General features: G+C 39.0%; 1 protein-coding gene across 1 annotated transcript in view; it reads right to left on the bottom strand.

The window, feature by feature from the left end:
* Positions 1-12,031: 12,031 nt before the first annotated feature.
* The window catches only part of CHRNA7 (cholinergic receptor nicotinic alpha 7 subunit), a 39,173-nt gene continuing 32,692 nt past the window's right edge, over positions 12,032-18,512 (bottom strand). The window contains exons 9-10 of the mRNA XM_077185310.1: positions 18,140-18,249; positions 12,032-16,096 (exon numbers count right to left, since the gene is read on the bottom strand). Of these exons, the coding sequence (XP_077041425.1) occupies positions 15,578-16,096; positions 18,140-18,249 (629 nt within the window). The 3' untranslated portion in view covers positions 12,032-15,577. The remainder of the gene's footprint in view (positions 16,097-18,139; positions 18,250-18,512) is intronic.

Below are 18,512 nucleotides of genomic sequence, written 5' to 3'. Positions count from 1 at the left end.
ACTACCGAGTGCTGTAAAGAGATACACGTTGTTACAGGAACTTTTTGAGCAATTTTCTTTCTGAACTTCTGTCTTAGAAGGAGTCTGGCACATCAGGGATTGCATATGTGAATATATTCCTGCGACCTCTCACAGGAAATGAAGAACACCTCAACTTTTCTGTATTTTCTTTTAAAATGGAGAAAAAAGTTATTGAAAATCTGTATTATTGGTGAGTGGGAACACTCTGCAGTCTCCTTGCATGACTTCTGAAAATTCAACATGTGCTTGGATATCTGCTTCAGATTGAAGGGCCTGAGAAGTGAAAGATACTTAGCTAATTCAGTGTAAGAGTATTTTATTGCTAGTTTTACTTAAATATAAATCTTTAGGAAGTTGTACATTACTTATTAAGAGTGAGATTAGTTTGGGTTTGTATGCAATTTTTGACTTTGATACAAATAATCACACAATACAGAGATCATTAAGAATGAAGTGTGAATTCTCCATTATTAACGTGGGAGGCTGCTGTAGTTGCTTTAGCACTCAAGAGAAGGAGTAAGATTTTTGGAGGTACTCCATGATTGATTTAGAAAATGAGGAGAATCTTATCTACCTTCAGACACAGTGAGAGAAGTGCACTTCTTCCTGGTTTTCTTCATCAGAGAGGAGTCTGTAAGCACCTGTTGAAGTGTCTTCTGTCACTTCTACATTTGTAGCAACTCTTTTCTATCCTTGCTGCACAAGTTGTCCTTTTTGCTGACCATAAAAAGTAATTTTGTTCAAGTGCAGACACTTCTGTGGTGGAACCATAATGCAGGAGAGGAAATGAAGAAAAACATCATTTCCAAGGCTGCAGAGAGAATTTAGAAAGACTGAATGTAATTATGTAGATTGGAATCTGTCCAGTGTTCCAGGTCTAACAGCTCTATAATAAAATAAAAACCTTCTGTTTACAAATATTTTATTCTCATGAGTGCATCCTACACTCAGTTACAATCAATTTCAGTATTACCCAAAAGAAGTAAATGCAGCCTGATGCTGTGGGTGGGAGTAGCATTGTAGGGGCATTCTTCTATTGATTTCTTCAGTGATTTTTACCTTCTGAAGCATGAGATCTAATTTGTCAAATTTCATTTTTCCTGTGTTATCATAATTACCCCTACAGTAGATGAGACCTTACTCTGCTGATCTAAAACAGTTGGTTCATTACAGGGAAGACAGGTCTGGCAGGGTATTTTTTTCCTCCCTGTCTCTCATAAGGGATATTAGGGAGGCAGGAATATCAACAGTTTGGTATTTGCCTTCTGTTGCAATTAATTAGACTTGATTTAAATCCATTTCTCATTCCTTGATGAGTTTTCCAAAAACTAATCCTGAAGGTCAACGTAATTGTTTTACCTATAGAAATATTTCTGGTTAGTGTATAGGGATCTTTATCTGGAAAAGCAAGTGCAGTGCAGGAAATCAGAAATTAATTGGAGTCATCAGTATTTTCCAATGAGCTCAATCTGTTCTTGAAGGAGATTCTCTGGTGTTCTTGTGCACACAGCAGTGGGGCTGAGGGAGGAGTGGTTACTACAGTGAGGGTTGACAGCCATTGAATAAACAGGTGGATAATCCAGCTGGCACTTGTGATGGATGAACACTCACTCCTAGTGCTTGAATTAACCCAGTCTGCAGTGCTGGGTCCTTGCACTCAGACTTGAAAAAGATGATCCAAACAAGAGCAGAGTCTTTATTGTTCTGCACTGTGAATAGTATATTCAAGTAAGCAAGACATCAAAAGTTCATTGACCTTCAGTAGCAGAGAAACACCTAATTCTTTTGAGGTGATAGAGAAATTGGTTTACAACATGGCAAAAATGAAATGCATTTCTAACCTGAGCAGGTAAAACCAAAATTTCAGCCTTAGAACATCAGTGACCAATCTCCTTTAGGGGAAAAGAGAAAGAAGAAAAAAAAAAAGGCAGTAACAAAAGTGTTAATGGGCTGTGACATACAGAGGGTAAGGCTGTGTGGTTGGGTGACATTTATGGCCTTAAACACTGTGACTTGGAGCCTTTCACTCTGGTACTGCTGGTATAGTCTTGAGTGGTGTTTTTAGCATACTTGATATGAATAGTGTGTATTTTAAAAAACTAAAAAAAGAAAAGCTAAGTCTTCCTAAATATCATTCCCTTACCTATCTTGAAAAAGGAAGTGCCAGCAAACTTGTTTGCAAATCCATACATTTCAGCCATAGCTTTATCTTAATTATGAGAAAATTGCAGCTTACTGAACAACTGCTTGAAAGAGGAGCTAGAGTCTGTTAAATATTTAAGTAACTGAGAAGAGCCCTTTCCTGAAAATTATTCCATAGCTATAAAATGCAAGTTTTACTTTTCTGTAGCAAGAAGTAGTCATGCAAGAGATTGCTCTGATTTTATTACTGCAGGCACTTCAAAAAGGTAGCATAGTAGAATAAAAAGTATCAGTAACAGCTCTGTAGCAGTGGTCTGTGAAAAAGCAAGTCCTGAGTATGGAATGTGCTGTTGGAATAAGGCACTGAGACGCAGAGTTTAATACCCAGTTAACTCTTGAATCACTTGTGATGCTTCCTTGCTTTTGTAGTTCTGATACATCAGTCCTTTAGGAAAGAAGCAGTGGAAAAAAAGTGTGTGGTTTACAGCACATGCACACTTAGGAGTTTGCACCTCAGTGTATCTCCATAATACAGCTGGCCTTCACCCTGCCCTCAGTGGTCTCAAAACAGACTTCCTGATAGGACTCCATCATCCATGGATGAGTAGGAACTTGAAGGCATTGGCTTATCATGCTTCCTGTCTAGATATAGACAGCTGGATCTGAACCTTGGGAGCTGTGAGATGTTTTCCATGGTCAACAGGCAAACAAAGATCTGGGAGCAGAGCCTGTTACTGTGGTGTCTTTTTGATTATCCCTGATCTTGCTTTGTTAATTCAAACAAAAGGTTGTTGTAATTTAATGCATGTAATTATTCTTAGTATTTTTTTCTCAGTCTCTCGAATATCTTTAATACATGTACTAAAATATGAGTGTGTAATATAGTCTACATTTAGGATCCCAAAAGGCCTTTCCTTCATTTGTGTGGAGTCTGGCTCTTCATACCTGTCCACATTCCTGGTATATGAAGGAGAAAACCAGAAAACCCCATAGCAAACAGTGTGGTGCCAAGTCTCCAGCTGGCTGTTTTCCCATGCTCCATTTATGTGTTTGATCTGCAAGCCAGTAAATACAGCAGGCACAGATAGGCTCCTTATCTAGTTCTGCCCAAGGAAATGTCCTCATGTGAAGCTGTCTGACAAAAACAAAAAACCCCACATATTATGAATAAGTATAATAATTTCATAAATAGTTAACCTTCCAAAGCTTCCAGGGGTCATGGAATAACCATAAAATTAAGGTGGTGTTACATCATCACTAATCTGTATTTCCCTAATAACAAAAATCTGTATCTGCAGATGGTGATTAGTTTATTATATCTGATAAACACTATATGAGCTTTAGATGAGTTGAGAATAATGTAAAACCGTGTAGATTAGGAGACCAATGTCTTTAATTTTTCTCATGATTAGCTACAGCTGTGGTGGTTTTGTTTGTTTTTAAAATTCTGTTCAATGTCATCTTGAACATGTATTTAAAGGTTATTTTCCTGAAGGCATGATAGGTAGAGATAGGTTAGTGAAGTTACTACTTGGATCCACCCTTTCATTCATTCAGTAGGATATGTTCTGCCTGATTAAGATTTCTGTAGGTCTGCAGAATTCAAATCCCACAATTTCAGTAGGATGTCACTCCCCTGTGTGCTCTTTGCTATTCTCTCTCTTGCTCATGTTTCCTTCTGTAGAAATCAGTTCTAAATATGGTACTCCTTGGTAGGGCCTTCCAGGAATGTTTTAGGACTATGAATTCTACTTGAAAGAATGGCAGAAAGAGAAATACTGGGGAAAGGGAAGAGACCGCCCAAGATCTGCCACATGCCCAACAGGAGGGTGACACCACAAGGCTTTAGGCCAGTGTTTGGCTGGTTACAGGATCTCCACAGTACATGTGCCAGCAAATTAATGGTTTTTTCTGCCCACTCAACTTAAAAAACTGATCAGGTCACCATATGCTTTCATGTTCTTCACAGACTGCTGCAGGGACAGACATTATGGGCCAACTTTTGCCTTTTTTCAGATGGCTTCAGTGATTGGAACCTTTGCATTTCCTCAGAATAAAGTTGTGGAGGAAGTTGCCTTTTTTCAGGAAGAGATGGTAGACTCAGTGGGAGTTGTCAGCATTAATGGCTTTAGAAAGTATCATCTCAAGCCTATAGTCAATTTAATAACCCTACTGCAGTTTAAATTCTGCCTTGTGCCCTTTAATCCTTTTACCATTCCTCATCTTGGAATTAACTTGCTTCTCCAAAGTGAGGCTGTCAGTTGAAAGTCACTGTACATTTTGTTTAAGCTGCTTGCAAAATTTTTAATTAGAATAGTTTAAGAACTGAATCCCTCCAAAGATTTTTCCTTGCCTTGCTTTTTTTCATCTGTTATTTAGGATTATACAATTTTCCAGGGAAATACCCTTTTGGAAGACAGAATGAGGTTAGCAGTACAAGCTTCAGAGTGGATTTAGAGAACATTTGCTAAAAAATAAATTTCAAAAAAAGTCTCAGGATAATACTATTTTATACTTCTTGCAGTACAAATCATGGGGTTGAAAGAAGGTAATTATTTTGTCTTGAAAGTTCCTGTGATTATACTGTGATACTCAAAATATTATAAAATTACACTTTTTAATGGAAAAATGCACGTGTATAGAGCTATATCCAGTCAATATATGAGCTACAAAGTGAATGGGATGCATTTTTACAATTGCATTTACAAATTTACAGAGTAGTGTGTAATACTGGTTCTTCAAAGAAATGAACACATGTTTTATCTTATTTCCTCATGCCCAAAAGAATAATGGTTTTAAAGAAATTAAAAACCTGAATCACTGCCTGCCTTTTTCTTTTGCTCAGGGCAGACTACCTCCAGGCTTTTCCTGTCCAGGCAGTTTTAAACTGACATTTCTGATATAACTATATTTCCCTTCTTTTCGAATTGCCTGGAAAGCTCCAGAACCAGAACTTTCAGAAAATATAAAGGAATTAAGTCCATAGATAGATACTGTGCTTTCACTGAGTTTTGGAATAAATTCTCAAATTTTTAAAGGACCCTGAGGATGGGAATTTGTGATAAAGTTCAAACATCAGGGGCTTACAAACTGATACATTTGAACTTGAAAAGACAAATTTTGGAAGGGGAAGAGTTTAACATCGGAAGAATTTCACATTTCACTGGTTATAAAATCCAGACTCTGCTGTGCACTACATACTACAGGCATGTGTACATGAGGACTATGTCAGAAATTTGTAGAACATATGAAGCTTGTTCAGGGTCATGTAAACTGCTTTTTTAAACTGAAGAATTATAGTAATAGATTTCTATTCATAGAATAGAAATTTCTGTCTCAGAAATGTTAATTTTATTTTTCTTACATGAGGAAAACGTAACAATTGTAGATTTTCATTTGCCAGGTCACATAGGTACCATTTAACCAACTCTGTAACTGCCAAAAAAGGAAACTCATTAAGACAGAAGTAAAGCAAACTGAAGGGCTGTTAGACAGACTAAGAGTGGCTTTTTTGAAGACCTGTTAACTTCACAAATTAAATTCACTCTCTTGTTGATTTGAGATAATTACTGGAGTGGGAGGAGAGGGAGGGAGGGTTGGCTGGGGTCAAGGTTTCATAATAAGCTTGGCAGCTCCTGCAGGAAGATTGTGTCTCTTACCTGCTGGTATCTCTCAGTGTTAATGTTTGACATCCTGTGGTTATTAAAAATCTATAATAGCATCTTAATCCTGCTCCACAGCTCTTTTGTAGTTGAATTTTCACTATTCTTTTCAGCAGGGGGCCCTGGTGCTTTCTTGGAAAGAACAAGGCTAGGTGTAACTCAGATAAGTCACAAGAAAATTCCTGCAGTGATAAAATAAAGATAATTCCAAGAGCAGATTGAGTTGTACTGTAGTGTTTAGTCTGTCATTTAATTTGAAATTTATGTACTTCCCCAGCCTTTCTTCCAACTCCCTTGATAAGTTCGGCACACCTTGGTAGCTGCAGCTCCAGGCATGTCCTGTTACTGCTGCCTGGTTGGTTGTGCAATCCTTTGTGGGAGCTGACTGGGCCATTTCCAGTGAGTCAGCGCTGGGGGTGCTGCACAGATGTGGCACTCCAGCAAGGACTGCTGGCAGCTGGGAAGCATAAAAATGGAGACTGCAGCTGTAGGTACAGGCAGATTTTTACACAGGGTAAAAAAGTAGTAGTTACTGTCCACATTATATTTGTGTGTCTGTAACACCAACTTATTCTATGCTATAAATAGTTCATATTTTGTTTAAAAACCCTATTCTATATGTCTCAAGTGTCTTGATGCTAATATTTCACAATAGGTCACAGACATTTTCATGTTAATAACAGTGCACTTGTGCCATATTGTTCCACCCTCATGAGGTTTCCTTCACATGCGATGTGGTATTCCACATGGAAATGGTAAAATCCCATTTCTCTTTTAAGGAAAACTTGTATTTTTATGCTGGGGTATTTCAAAATATCCCCAGCCTGCATCCTTTCCTGGTGAAATCAGCTGATGTCCCAAACATTTTCATAAACAAGTAAATTTCTGTTCATGCATATACTAGTTTAGCTTACAGTAATAAATTAGTATCATAAAGTCAGCTATTTATAATGCAGTAGTATCTGGAAGTCAGTCAGTCATCGGTCTCTGCTAAATTTATTATACTATAGCTCTTCTCTGGGAGCAGGAGCACTCCTACTCACTTGCTCTGTCTGTAAACAATGTGCTGAGAGTTAGGAGAGCTTCATATAAAGTCAAACTCAACCCCTTTCTTTTGTGTGATGGTACAGACACTGTTTTTATCAGTGCAGCTACTAGACTTTATTAGGATAGTCTCATCAGAAATTCAAAGTGTTTCCCCAGAGATAAACTAGGAGGTTTGATAGGCCAGCAGCTGCCCTTGTAAATATAGATGCCACTGACTCACTCACAGAGGGAGTATGAGGAGCTAATAAAGCACAGGAACCATTTGCAGGTTTTCTATGAATCTGTGTGTAATTACAAGTCATGTTAGCCATATTAGTCCATCAATTGCAGTGAAGCCAAAGGAGGAAGAGGAGGTACACCAGGCTGGAAGATGAATTACTACCATTAAAAAGAGCTTGTCTGTGCTCTCTGCAGGACTGCAAAGAGGGACAGGATGAATTTCTTCCTCAAACACAAGCACTGAAAAGAACTGTTTATGAAGTGATAGCCAGTATTTCTCAGGCTTGTAGTGCTTTTAGTCCCTGAGCACATCCTCCAGGAGGAGCATCTTCCTTGCTACTGGTTTGTTACCTCTGCAGAGTCACAGGCCTGTCAGTTGGCCTTGCAACTTAGACAAGTTTTTCAGTAAAATAAAAAGAAATTATTTGATCAGTATTAGACATAATCATATGGGCAATATTTTAAAGAAATATTGCAAATACAGTTCTAAAAGACCTCCTGATAATTCAAGGGATATTTTTCCCCAGAAGGTTTTGCTGGTTTTCATGGGGCACACCTGTCATCCTACTCACAAGCTCAATTGTAACTCTTCAGCAATCTGTCATCATTGAGGTTGTTGGCTGAATATTTTTGCAGATGCACTTTTTCAGGAGGTTGCATATCTGTTTCTGAAAGCTAATTTTTGGATCCTTACTGTATTCCATTATCTTTCTTCTCTTCTTTTTCCTACTTGGACAAACTCATGGAAAAGTATTGAGATCTAGAAAGTGACCTAAGTAAGATTTATATATAAAAGATGACAAATACTGGTTTTATGCAAAAAGTCCTGGCATTGTTCATCTTGGAGAAAACATTTTTCTGTTGCTGTTATTACTCTGTCTGCTTTGCAGAAACATGATTCCACTATTCTTTGGGTCTTGGAGCTAGGGACAGGTTTTGAACTTGCAGAAGGTTCAAAATGAAGGTGTGTTTTGTATATAATACTGGGCTACATCTCCTGTCATTTACACTGATATAGAATTACTGTTAAAATGATAAAGCCAATGTATGAAGCCAATCTCAGAATTTGCACTGTGCCAGTTTTATTGCTCCAAGTACACAGGATATTTTCTTGTGCACCAGGAAAAGTGCATGAGAAAATAAATGGGCACAGATCCAGCCTCTCAGAACTGCTGGATGCTTCAGATGTCTGCAGGGCCATTCATTATGGGTTGGCTTCTGTTAGGTGCAGGGAGCAATCCATTAAATGATTGCAAGGAGTAGGGAGCTTTTTTAAAAGACAGGCAGCAATGTGCTCAGTGAAAGCTGTGCTGGCCGTAGGAGTTTTCACTTCTGCCTCATTCGACCCACACAGATTGCTTGGAAATTTCAGCAAGAAGGTTGCTACCCCCATTCCATTATCAGCTGGCATAATAAAAGCCCTGGCATATTACTGCAACTGAAACCTACTGGAAAACTAGGAATTTCAATCTCTTTTTAGCAACAGAAGCCATACTGGTTTTGAGCTAACTGAAGCCTGGCCCTCTGTGACTGCTCTGTCCCCAGTCAGTGTGGACCTGTCCCCTCTCAGCCCCACCTGGCACAAACAGCACAGGCTGTGCTCAGCTGCTGGTGGTCAAAGACTCTCTGCTGCTCTCTGGGCTTTGGGGTGCAGGTGTGGTACTGATGACATGCCACATCTCTCTGCTGGTAATATCAAACCTGCCTCCACTCACCCTCTGCCAGTCCTTCATATGCCCTTTTTATCTTTCACAGTTTATTTTAAAAGGTACAGTACTTTGGCTTCTTCTCCTTGTTTCTGATCTCTTCACTGCGAGATCCTTTCAATTAAAAACAATATGGACAGTGTGAAAGTGTAAAGTATCATTATCATTAAAGTAATCTTACCACTTTGCTAACTGCAAACAGGAGCATGAATGTTAACCTCAGCTGCAGAGGAAGATGCAGCAGATTAACTTTTATAGGTTTTTTAGGTGCTCAGCAAAGAGAGAACTACAACCACTGTCCTTATTGTTAACCTGGTTTCAGCTTAGTCCAGTTTAAGACAGTTTCTGATGGTCTTAAGAAAAGACCAATTGAGCTGTGTATTGCAACCTGTAATTCCCAAGTATTTTACATTATTACCTCATCAAAATAAATAAAATCTTGCTAGCTGATAGGTAAAGGCAGCATATACTCACTGTATCTTCATAGAGAGCATAGTCTGAAGAAACAGGAGAACTTAACTTTCCATGCCCCATGGAGGGATGGGGGAGGCTGCTTCGCCCTGCTGTCCCCTGCCACTGCTCTGCTGCCATCTGGGAAGGGCCCCTCCCTGCCCAGGCACCTGGCACTGCAGGGCTGGCATGAACTTCCCATTGGAGCATCTTCCTTCTGGCACAACTTGGCACAGTAACACCAGATTTTGTGATGACGAGTCAGAAAACTTAAGTGTTAAAATTACACAGGATTTCTGTGTCAGTCCTGTAACATTTCTTCTGATCAAAGTAATCTGCTGATTAGGTTTCATGTGGCCAGAATTCAGGAGAAGGACAGGGAGCAGTGAATGTGCTGTACTAGCAAAACCAATCTCAAACCAGAATTCTTTTATAGGAACAAAAGTTATTATTGAAATATTTCACAGCTGTATGTAATACATGTACACTGAGAGATAAGATAATACTGTCGTAGGGATGTTGTGCATTTATCCTGCTCTGGAATGCAGGGTTTTTGGGTTTTTTTTAGCCTAAAATCAGTTTAATATAAATATTTAATATTTGGCTTATTCTTATTCATTCACATACCTACCATGAGCCAGACTAATACATAAATGATAACTGTGAGGTTTTTTGGATTGAATATGGTCTTGATCCCAGGATTTCAGACTCAGTAGAAAGATTTCTCTGCCTTGTATAGGCACTGAGGCATTGGGTTATATCCTTGTTCAGTGAAGAGGAAAACCTCTATAGATGTCATTCTGATGTACACATTTTCCAGAGTAGCATTATATCATGTTAATTGTTAAATTCTTGCTGGGTTTGGTTTTGGTTGGGGATTTTTAAAGGTAAAAATAATTAGATAGCTCAAATTATTTTGAAGTTTAAGCTGTATAGCATCATTACATGGACAAGTCACTACAGCTCTAAAAGCCCAGTGATTTACTTGTTACATCTTTAGACTGATGTTGTTTCAGACTACTTCAGAATACTTTCCTTTTCTGTGAATATTGCAGTTTTGAATGTGTTCACTGGGACATGAGAAATTGTTGTTTATTCTCTGTCTATGCCATCATCTGCAAATTGCTCAAATTGCTTAATAGCAATGTTACCTAAATGCTAAGGTTTTCTCTTAAGCAGCAGGAGCAACATAATAATAATAATAAAAAAAGAACAGTAGAAGGCTTTCATTTGTGGTTGTAGTGCTGTTGAGATCCTGCTGCATTACCAGGTTAATGTGGAGATTCTGTTCACAGCCTTTTAAGATTTACTAACTATTTAAGATGAGATTAGGCTAACAAACCAGTATTTTTTGAAGTAAAATACACCCTGATGCACTGAGGATTAAAACTGGGTGGCTGGTCCAGTTAATCTCTATGGCCACATGACCCAGTGCTGTGTTGGGCATTGTCACCCAGAGGGCAATGACTTTGGGTCTGCTCATGAGAAAGCTCCTAAACCCCAGCAGCTCTCAGTCTGCAGCTGAAGCACCCAGATGCCCAAGAGCAGGAGCACACAACTCTGGTTTTAATCCTCACTCAGAGGCTTCTGAGGTGGAGTGAGTGATGGTGGGTTCATGGACAGTGCCAAGAGCCTGTCTGCTGTGTGCTAGGCTGGACCTGTTGGGCTCATTGGAGCCTGACCCTGCTGTGTGCTAGGCTGGACCTGTTGGGCTCATTGGAGCCTGACCCTGCTGTGTGCTAGGCTGGACCTGTTGGGCTCATTAAAGTCTGACCCTGCTGTGTGCTAGGCTGGACCTGTTGGGCTCATTGAAGTCTGACCCTGCTGTGTGCTAGGCTGGACCTGTTGGGCTCATTGGAGCCTGACCCTGCTGTGTGCTAGGCTGGACCTGTTGGGCTCATTGGAGCCTGACCCTGCTGTGTGCTAGGCTGGACCTGTTGGGCTCATTAAAGTCTGTCCCTGCTGTGTGTTAAGCTGGACCTGTTGGGCTCATTGAAGTCTGACAGTAAATGTGACCCAGGTTGTCCTGCTCCTCAGCACAGGAGAAGGGTGGGGCACACTGGCAGAGTGAGCAGCACCAGCAGGAGCCTCACTTGAGTATCTGACATTGTGACCCTGGCAGCTCTTCCCCAGGGACAGCCTGGGGTCAGTAACAACTGCAGGCTTGAATGACTCATGTGGTGCCCTGGACCAAGCTGGTCTTCTTCAGCTGTTCCTTACTTAGGGAAGCATGAAGAGAATGAGGTCTTGGGTTCAGCAACCCTTGATCTTTTATTTCTGGCACATGCTCAGCAGGGTGTTGTAAAGAAAGGAAGCTGTTTCAGCACATGGGCAGGAGAACTCATCTCTTTGCAAGAAACTAAACTGACACATCCTTTTGCATCTGAGGGATATTCTGCTGATTAGATATTTTTTCAACAGTAGCCTACAAACAAACTTTGCAGCTGGCAAAACCAACAATTTATTCAGCTGGTATGGATTTGTTTTTTCTCTCTTCTGTGTAAAACTTCAAAAAATAAATTAGTACTGGCATTGAGGCCAGTCCAAAATTTACATGGTGTATCGGTCCTTCTCAGTTAACTTTGATTGCTTACATAAGACTGAAGTAATATATGTTTGGTGTGGGACTGGTTGGTAGGAGGATATGAATTTATATTTAATTATCAAAGAACACTGTCATCCCAGATTGATATAACCACAGACATCTCTCTTCCTTTTATGGCTATTCATGTTTTCTACCACTTGGGTTTTTTCTATGTTGGCAAAATGAAAAAGAATCAAGTCTCTTGATCTAAGTCTTTTATTTGTACTGGACTGAAAAGGCATTGAGTTGCTTATATGACAATCAGTACCTGACAGATGTAACATCTTTTTCTAATTCCTTTATGCAATGTTTCTTAATGTAAAAAATAGTAAAACAAAGGAAAGAAAATCTGGGGCTTTGGTTTACCTTCTTGTCTTGTTAAAGAAGGTGAAGAATTGAATTGTCACAGGTGAACTGAGACTACATCCTGCAGCTAGAGAATGTAAAGAGAATTTAAAGAAATCTTTAAAAAAAGTCTTACATAGTATTATCAATTCCTATATAAAATAATTTAATATTTTAAATACTTTTTAAATAATTTATCTGTATTTAAAACTAAGTTTTTAAAATTTTATGTTTGGAACCTTTTTGGCATTAACACCTAAATAATTTTTTTAATATTAAAAAATCTTTTAAATATTCAATATGTTTCCATATAAAAACAGAAAAAGTAATATACATTGTTCACACATAGTATTGTACATGACATCTGAGCTCTAGAGTGAGCTTCTGAATTTGTCAGGCAAGTCATAGCTTAGTTGTGGTGAACCGCTTCTTATTCTCTATCTGGACTCTTTAAGATTATAACAGATCTTTACCATCAATATGTAGGCTTTAATATTATATACACATACTCTATACAGTATTTAATTTCCATCTCTATGCCCAGGATTGTAAATAAATAATTTTTTTCACAGCATTTAGATCAAAATATTGTTTAGCACATACACAAATATATTTAAGACACACACAAGTTGACAAGAACCATACCAATTTTGCTCAGCTCAGTTACAGGAAAATTTAACTTAGAGGTGCCAAGTAACATAATGGAGGAGTCACTCTTACATTTAAAATGTATAATTAACTTGTTAGCAAATGTTTACAGGTTGTGTCAACAGTAGGAAAATGAGGGTTCCTTTGTTCCCTTGGTGCATTTGCATTGACCCTGCCAATGATAAAGGCAGTGTGGGCAGAATGCTGGTGTCTCACAGCCCCTTCAGCAGCACCCCCAGCTCTCTGACAGTTTTACCAACTCACTGGGACAGACTCTGGCAGGACTTCATGTAAGGCCAAACTCTCCAGTTTTTAAGGGTAGGCATGTCTGTCACTGAAAATTAAGTTTACTGTCAAATTGTAGCTTGCTTTCTCTATCCTCCTGTATTTAGAAAGATGATTTCCACAGATACTGTAAAGGATTTGGGTGCTAAGAGGGGGACTCTCATGCTTCCTATACCACATGCATCAGGTACTATGAGTGCAATAGTTGTGTTCCATTGTGCAAGGTAATCCTCAAAGGTCTTCATTTGTCTTTGAAAAGCTTTTCTCCAAGAGGACCTCAAAAATTTACAAAGACTAAATGGAACACTCTATATAGCTATTTAGGGATACTTGCAGCAGGGAAAAATACTAATGCAAATGAACATTCTCATCAGGAAGCCTAGCCTAGAAAGACTACCCAGAAGAGGAGCACATGCCACATGATATGTGCAGTTATTCACAAATGAATAAAACTCACATTTCAGAGTTTGCACTCATAGTTTCCCATTCATATGCAATCTATAAACTAGAAACTATCTGCAGGAATTATTACATGGCTTATTCTTAATAGTTGTTCCTGAAAACATAACTTCTTCACAAGTAATTCTGACATGGTTTCAGGATGAAATTACAAGAAGGCTTTGAATGTTTTGCTTGTATCTTTAAAGTGTAAGATTTGGAATGCACCTTCAGGAAAACAGAATTCACAAACTGAGAAATATCCTGCCTGCCTTTCACTCCTCTGGCCTATCTCAGGCATGAAGGTGCTGGTACAAGGTGTTCAATCAGGTGAAGAGTGGTACCTGCGGTGACTTTGGGCTTGCTTTGCATGAAATTTGATTCTCCTTCTTTCAAGGGAGCAGACTCTGAGAGGGAGATTGTTACTTAGGGAGGGATAAGCATTACTGCAACTTCATTTTAATCCATCTTAAGAGATAAACTGAGGCCTTGAGTTTATTTCACAGTAAAAACATGGTACAACAACAGGCCTCTGTGTCTCTGAAGGCCTCAGCCAAAAAAAAAATTGGATTCTGTAGGACAGAGGATGCAACCAATGCTAAACTAATCCTCATCTACATATTTTACCACTTATAGCACTGGTTAGGAATACTGGTGTGCCAGTGAGAGACTAATTCTCAGCTCTTTTGTACACACAAAGTTTCAGCTCCTCATATTCTCACCTCAGCCCTTTCCATTAAGACATCAAAGTGACATCAAAACTAAGCATATGTTGACAAGATAATTTCAAATCCAAAAATAACAAAGTGCTGAACCACTAGTTTTGCCTTTGCAAAGGTCTGTCTAGACTTAGGAAAACTTGTATTTAAGTTTTTACCTTTCCTTGGATGTATCTGCAGTGTGCATATATAAATATATATTTATACAGTTAATAGTTTATGTCAGAAGCAAGAAGCTTTATTATTCATTAGTACTCATCTGATGTTAGAATGAGCAGAAAAGGTGCAGTTTTCTTGTAAAGACAATGTTACGGTGACTCAACAGAAGGAGTTATATAAAAGGCTAAGCATACAACATATCAAACATTGAATTTTTAAATGAAAACCTTGATCTCAGGATTTAATGGCTTTTTTTACTTTAGATTCTTCATTTATGCTTAAGCCTGTACAAGACATTGAGTTAATTTTTCCACACTGGAATCCACTTAACAGTAAAAAGATAAGTGTTGGGGGTTGGGTTTTTTTAAACAAGTGGTGATGAAGGCATCTTAAATCAATCATTTTTCTTTTTGATAGTTAAAATGGCTATTAGTTGAAAGAATGCCTTTCTGGGGAGAAGGAAGTAGTAAACTGCAACAATTACTGTGAAGCCTGTTTTAGAATTCAAGTCAAATTTCTAGGTCAAATCCAGAAAGATATGAAGGAGACAAGTTAAGTGGTGTGTCCTCTCAGCTTTCAGGTTTCTGGTGTGTCAAACAAATTCAAAATCCTGAAAGTCATATATGCTGTATGCAAAGTGCATGGAGGGAGTTACAGGGTGCAAGTGAGGGGCTGAAGAGCTACATAAGACATTTCTTCCTTTTCCTCTGCTTGAGCAGCCATTTGGATTTAATCTTAAACGTGTTTATGATCACTCATTCAAAGAGATAAAATGGACCGTGCTATCCTTTATCACCAAGACTGGAAGAAGTGCCATTTCTGACATTGCCTACCTCTTATTTTGGAACAGCCAGTTTGAACATGTGTAAGAGGTGGTGGTTCAATACCCCATCATTCTGAAGGGACTTGCAGCCACTTGGCATTTTCCACAAAAGAGTGCTCAGAGGAGCTACATAGACACAGCCCATAGAGAAACTCTTGGCTTCCCTTCTGAAATGGTGCCATTCTTCTAAAAGGAACTCAGGACCAGAGGGCGGGGGACAAAAGAAAGCGGACAGTGAGAAGCATTATACTCATTAAAAACAAGCAATCAAAAGACCCCACATTCTTATTTGCTACATACCAATCAGAGAAGCAGGTTTTAGTTAGGAGTTAAGCAAAATCTTTAGACACAGCCTCTACAAAGTTTGGTGCTGACATTAAAATACCAATTGTACAAATGATTGTGAATACTGAGAAGGCCATCAAACAGAGCCGATCCACTACAGAGGCTGCGAATTTCCATTCATTGCAAATGGCTTCCTCTTCATCCTGGTCTCTGAATCGGTTTGCAATGTACCTGACCTCTTCCAAAATCTTAGCCAAGTCTGGGTCACCTTCAGAGGGGTGCCCACTGTGCAGCAGGTTTTCTTCATCTGTTGGTGAGCAGGTCATCCTCCCACAGATGACACCAGAATCAGTGGTGGGTGTGCAGTGAACCCCTTCCAGCCCCCTGAAGCCAATGTAGAGCATGTTGCCATTGCTGCTCTGCTGGCCGCTCACAGTGTTCATCTCCACGCTGGACAGGCTGCAGCGCCGCTGTTTGTGCTGGCAGGCAGGACGCACTTTATCTTCCCCTGGTCTTTTCATCCTCAGAAACCAAGCACACCAGTTCAGAAGGATGATTCTTGTCTGAAAGAACATTTTTGAGAATAAGCATCTCTTCACACAGCCAGTCTCTGGTGCTGCTGCTATTCAGGCAGCTGGGGTGCCTGCTCCCTGGTGTCTGCTTAGCCTGCACCGCGTTCTAGAAAATGCTGCTGGAGTTTTCCAGCTGATTAATTTGCCAATCACTGGGGTGCTTTTCTTATTCTAGCAGTGATATTGATTGCCTCAGGCTGAATATCAGTACTGGGACTCCCCCCTCCTCAGATGGGAGTGTCCATAGTGTTGATTCTTCCTGACACTTGAACAGTGACATGGCAGCCTTTTCCACCTTTACTAAAAATCACAAGTTAGACAAAACCAAACCAAACTCTTACTGAAGAAGAGTTAATTTTTAATACTCTTAATAACACTGCTTTGGATGGTAGTCAATAAAGTTACAATTCTTTTTCTCTTATTTGTGCTCTAATATTAAATTCATATTTATTACTGTTTGGGTGGGGCTGCTGAAAAAGATTTTGGACTGGACTGGACCACCAAGTTTTAAAATGTTATGGCTCTGTTCTCATATTGTGCTCACAACAGTTAGTTGCAGATTTTAGAAAAGAGATCTGGATATAACATGAAGAAAATATGGAAAAATTACTCTGATTTAAAAGAAAATACTTTGCAGATTTAATCTGTGTGTATCATTTTACTGTTTTCCACATTGCCTTAATCCAGCCTTACAGAAAATGCAGTAAAGCCAGAGGCTGTTCCACTTCAAATGAAAGCTTCTGTAATTTATTTAAATCAGATTTTAAGAGCTCATTCCAGCATTTCTTTTTCAGCGTTCTAATGAAATATTATTGTATCATATAATATGCAAACTTTTTCCTGTAATTAATATTAGATTTGATCCATTTATTCTGACAGTGGATTCTTACTCAGAGCAGATGCATGCAAATATCCCAGCCACAGATCTTGCCCTATTACTTTTTTAACACTATCAAGCTCTACCAAGAAGGATAAAATTCTGTTAAATGAGGGCCTTATCCAAAATGCACCAGTGCCCAAATAATGTTTGTTGGATTTCAGCTTCTCAACAGCACAGCTCACTCCTCAACCTCAAGTACTCTGTTTTCTGAGAATGTTTGGCTCAGTACTAAGCATTGTCCCCTTTAGGTCATCAAACACACATCTAAAGAGATGTACCTTTAATTCTCTTCACTGAAATTTATTTTAAAGTCACCACCCCAGGACAAGCCAGGGAATACCTCATTATCTCTTGTCCTCAGGGTGCTGCTGTATGCACATTTTTCCAGCTAGTAAGGATTATAATATCTCATTGTTCTAGAGAAAAAAGTAGAAAGGCCTTTCCATCTTCAGAAAGGCCTGATACTGCCATGAGCTGGGTGAAGCCAAAGGAGGGGACATTTAGCTGATGACAGCAGTGTGTAGTGATCTGATATCAGCACAATGTTCTCTGTAAAACCCACCCCTCACAGAAGGACATTATTTTAAAAGTCTTACGTGCTTAGAAAAAATACTTTAGTTCTTTGGACTTTACAGATGTTCTTGAAAAGAGATATAAATATCAGGATTTTCAGAGCAAATTCCACTTTAACATCCATCTTTAACAGATGCTTTTTAGACTATGCATGTTTCTGTTTGGGCAGCAGCTGCACCTCAAGAGCAGTGTATTTCATGCATTTCTCATCTCCATCAGCACCTTACTCTATTCTTCTACCTGATTCACTTCTAATATCTGGAGGTTATTTGAAAATCACCTTCCTTTATATATTTAGGTTTTAACAAAATCCTGAGTTGCGTGTAGCTGTTTTGAAGGACATGAGAAGTTAGTAGAGGTATTATTGATTCTCTCTTGCACACAAATGTTTTCTAAGAAACCAGCCACATGGAACATATCTGGGCACCTCATTTCTGGTGAAACTGCTTTTCCAAACAAAATGTCTGGGAGGGATTTATATGTTTTTAACAGTAGGAGGTAATCACGGGCCACTGGCTACTCGATTTCATCCCTGAGCTGGACGTTCATGCAATGGATAGTGAAGGAAAATCAAACCTTACCCATTTAGGCATTTTTCCTCCATCTGGATCATGATGGTGGTATTGTAGAACAATAACAGTGACAACAACAGAAAGACCAACAATAATCATAGTGCTGGCAAAATACTGAGCTGCAAAATAAAGAAATAATTACAGGAATATACTTTGGCTGTATATAATATAGCTTTAATAAGGAGTGTTTATATATGCATTCATAGCATTTAGTTCTTTTTCCAGTTTATTGCTGCTCTAGGTACTTTTGAAAGATTTCTCAACACCAGAAATATTGGATGTTATTTTGAGGGGATAGCCAGTGTTTAGCTGTTGTTTTTGTAAAACTGGGCACCTGCCTTTTGTAAGAAACCTTGACACAAGCTGCCTTCTAATTTTATTT

This window comes from Agelaius phoeniceus, chromosome 13, assembly GCF_051311805.1.
Source record: "Agelaius phoeniceus isolate bAgePho1 chromosome 13, bAgePho1.hap1, whole genome shotgun sequence".
NCBI lineage: Eukaryota > Metazoa > Chordata > Aves > Passeriformes > Icteridae > Agelaius > Agelaius phoeniceus.
Note: the sequence above shows the minus strand (reverse complement) of the source record. Positions and strands in the feature narration are given on the sequence as shown.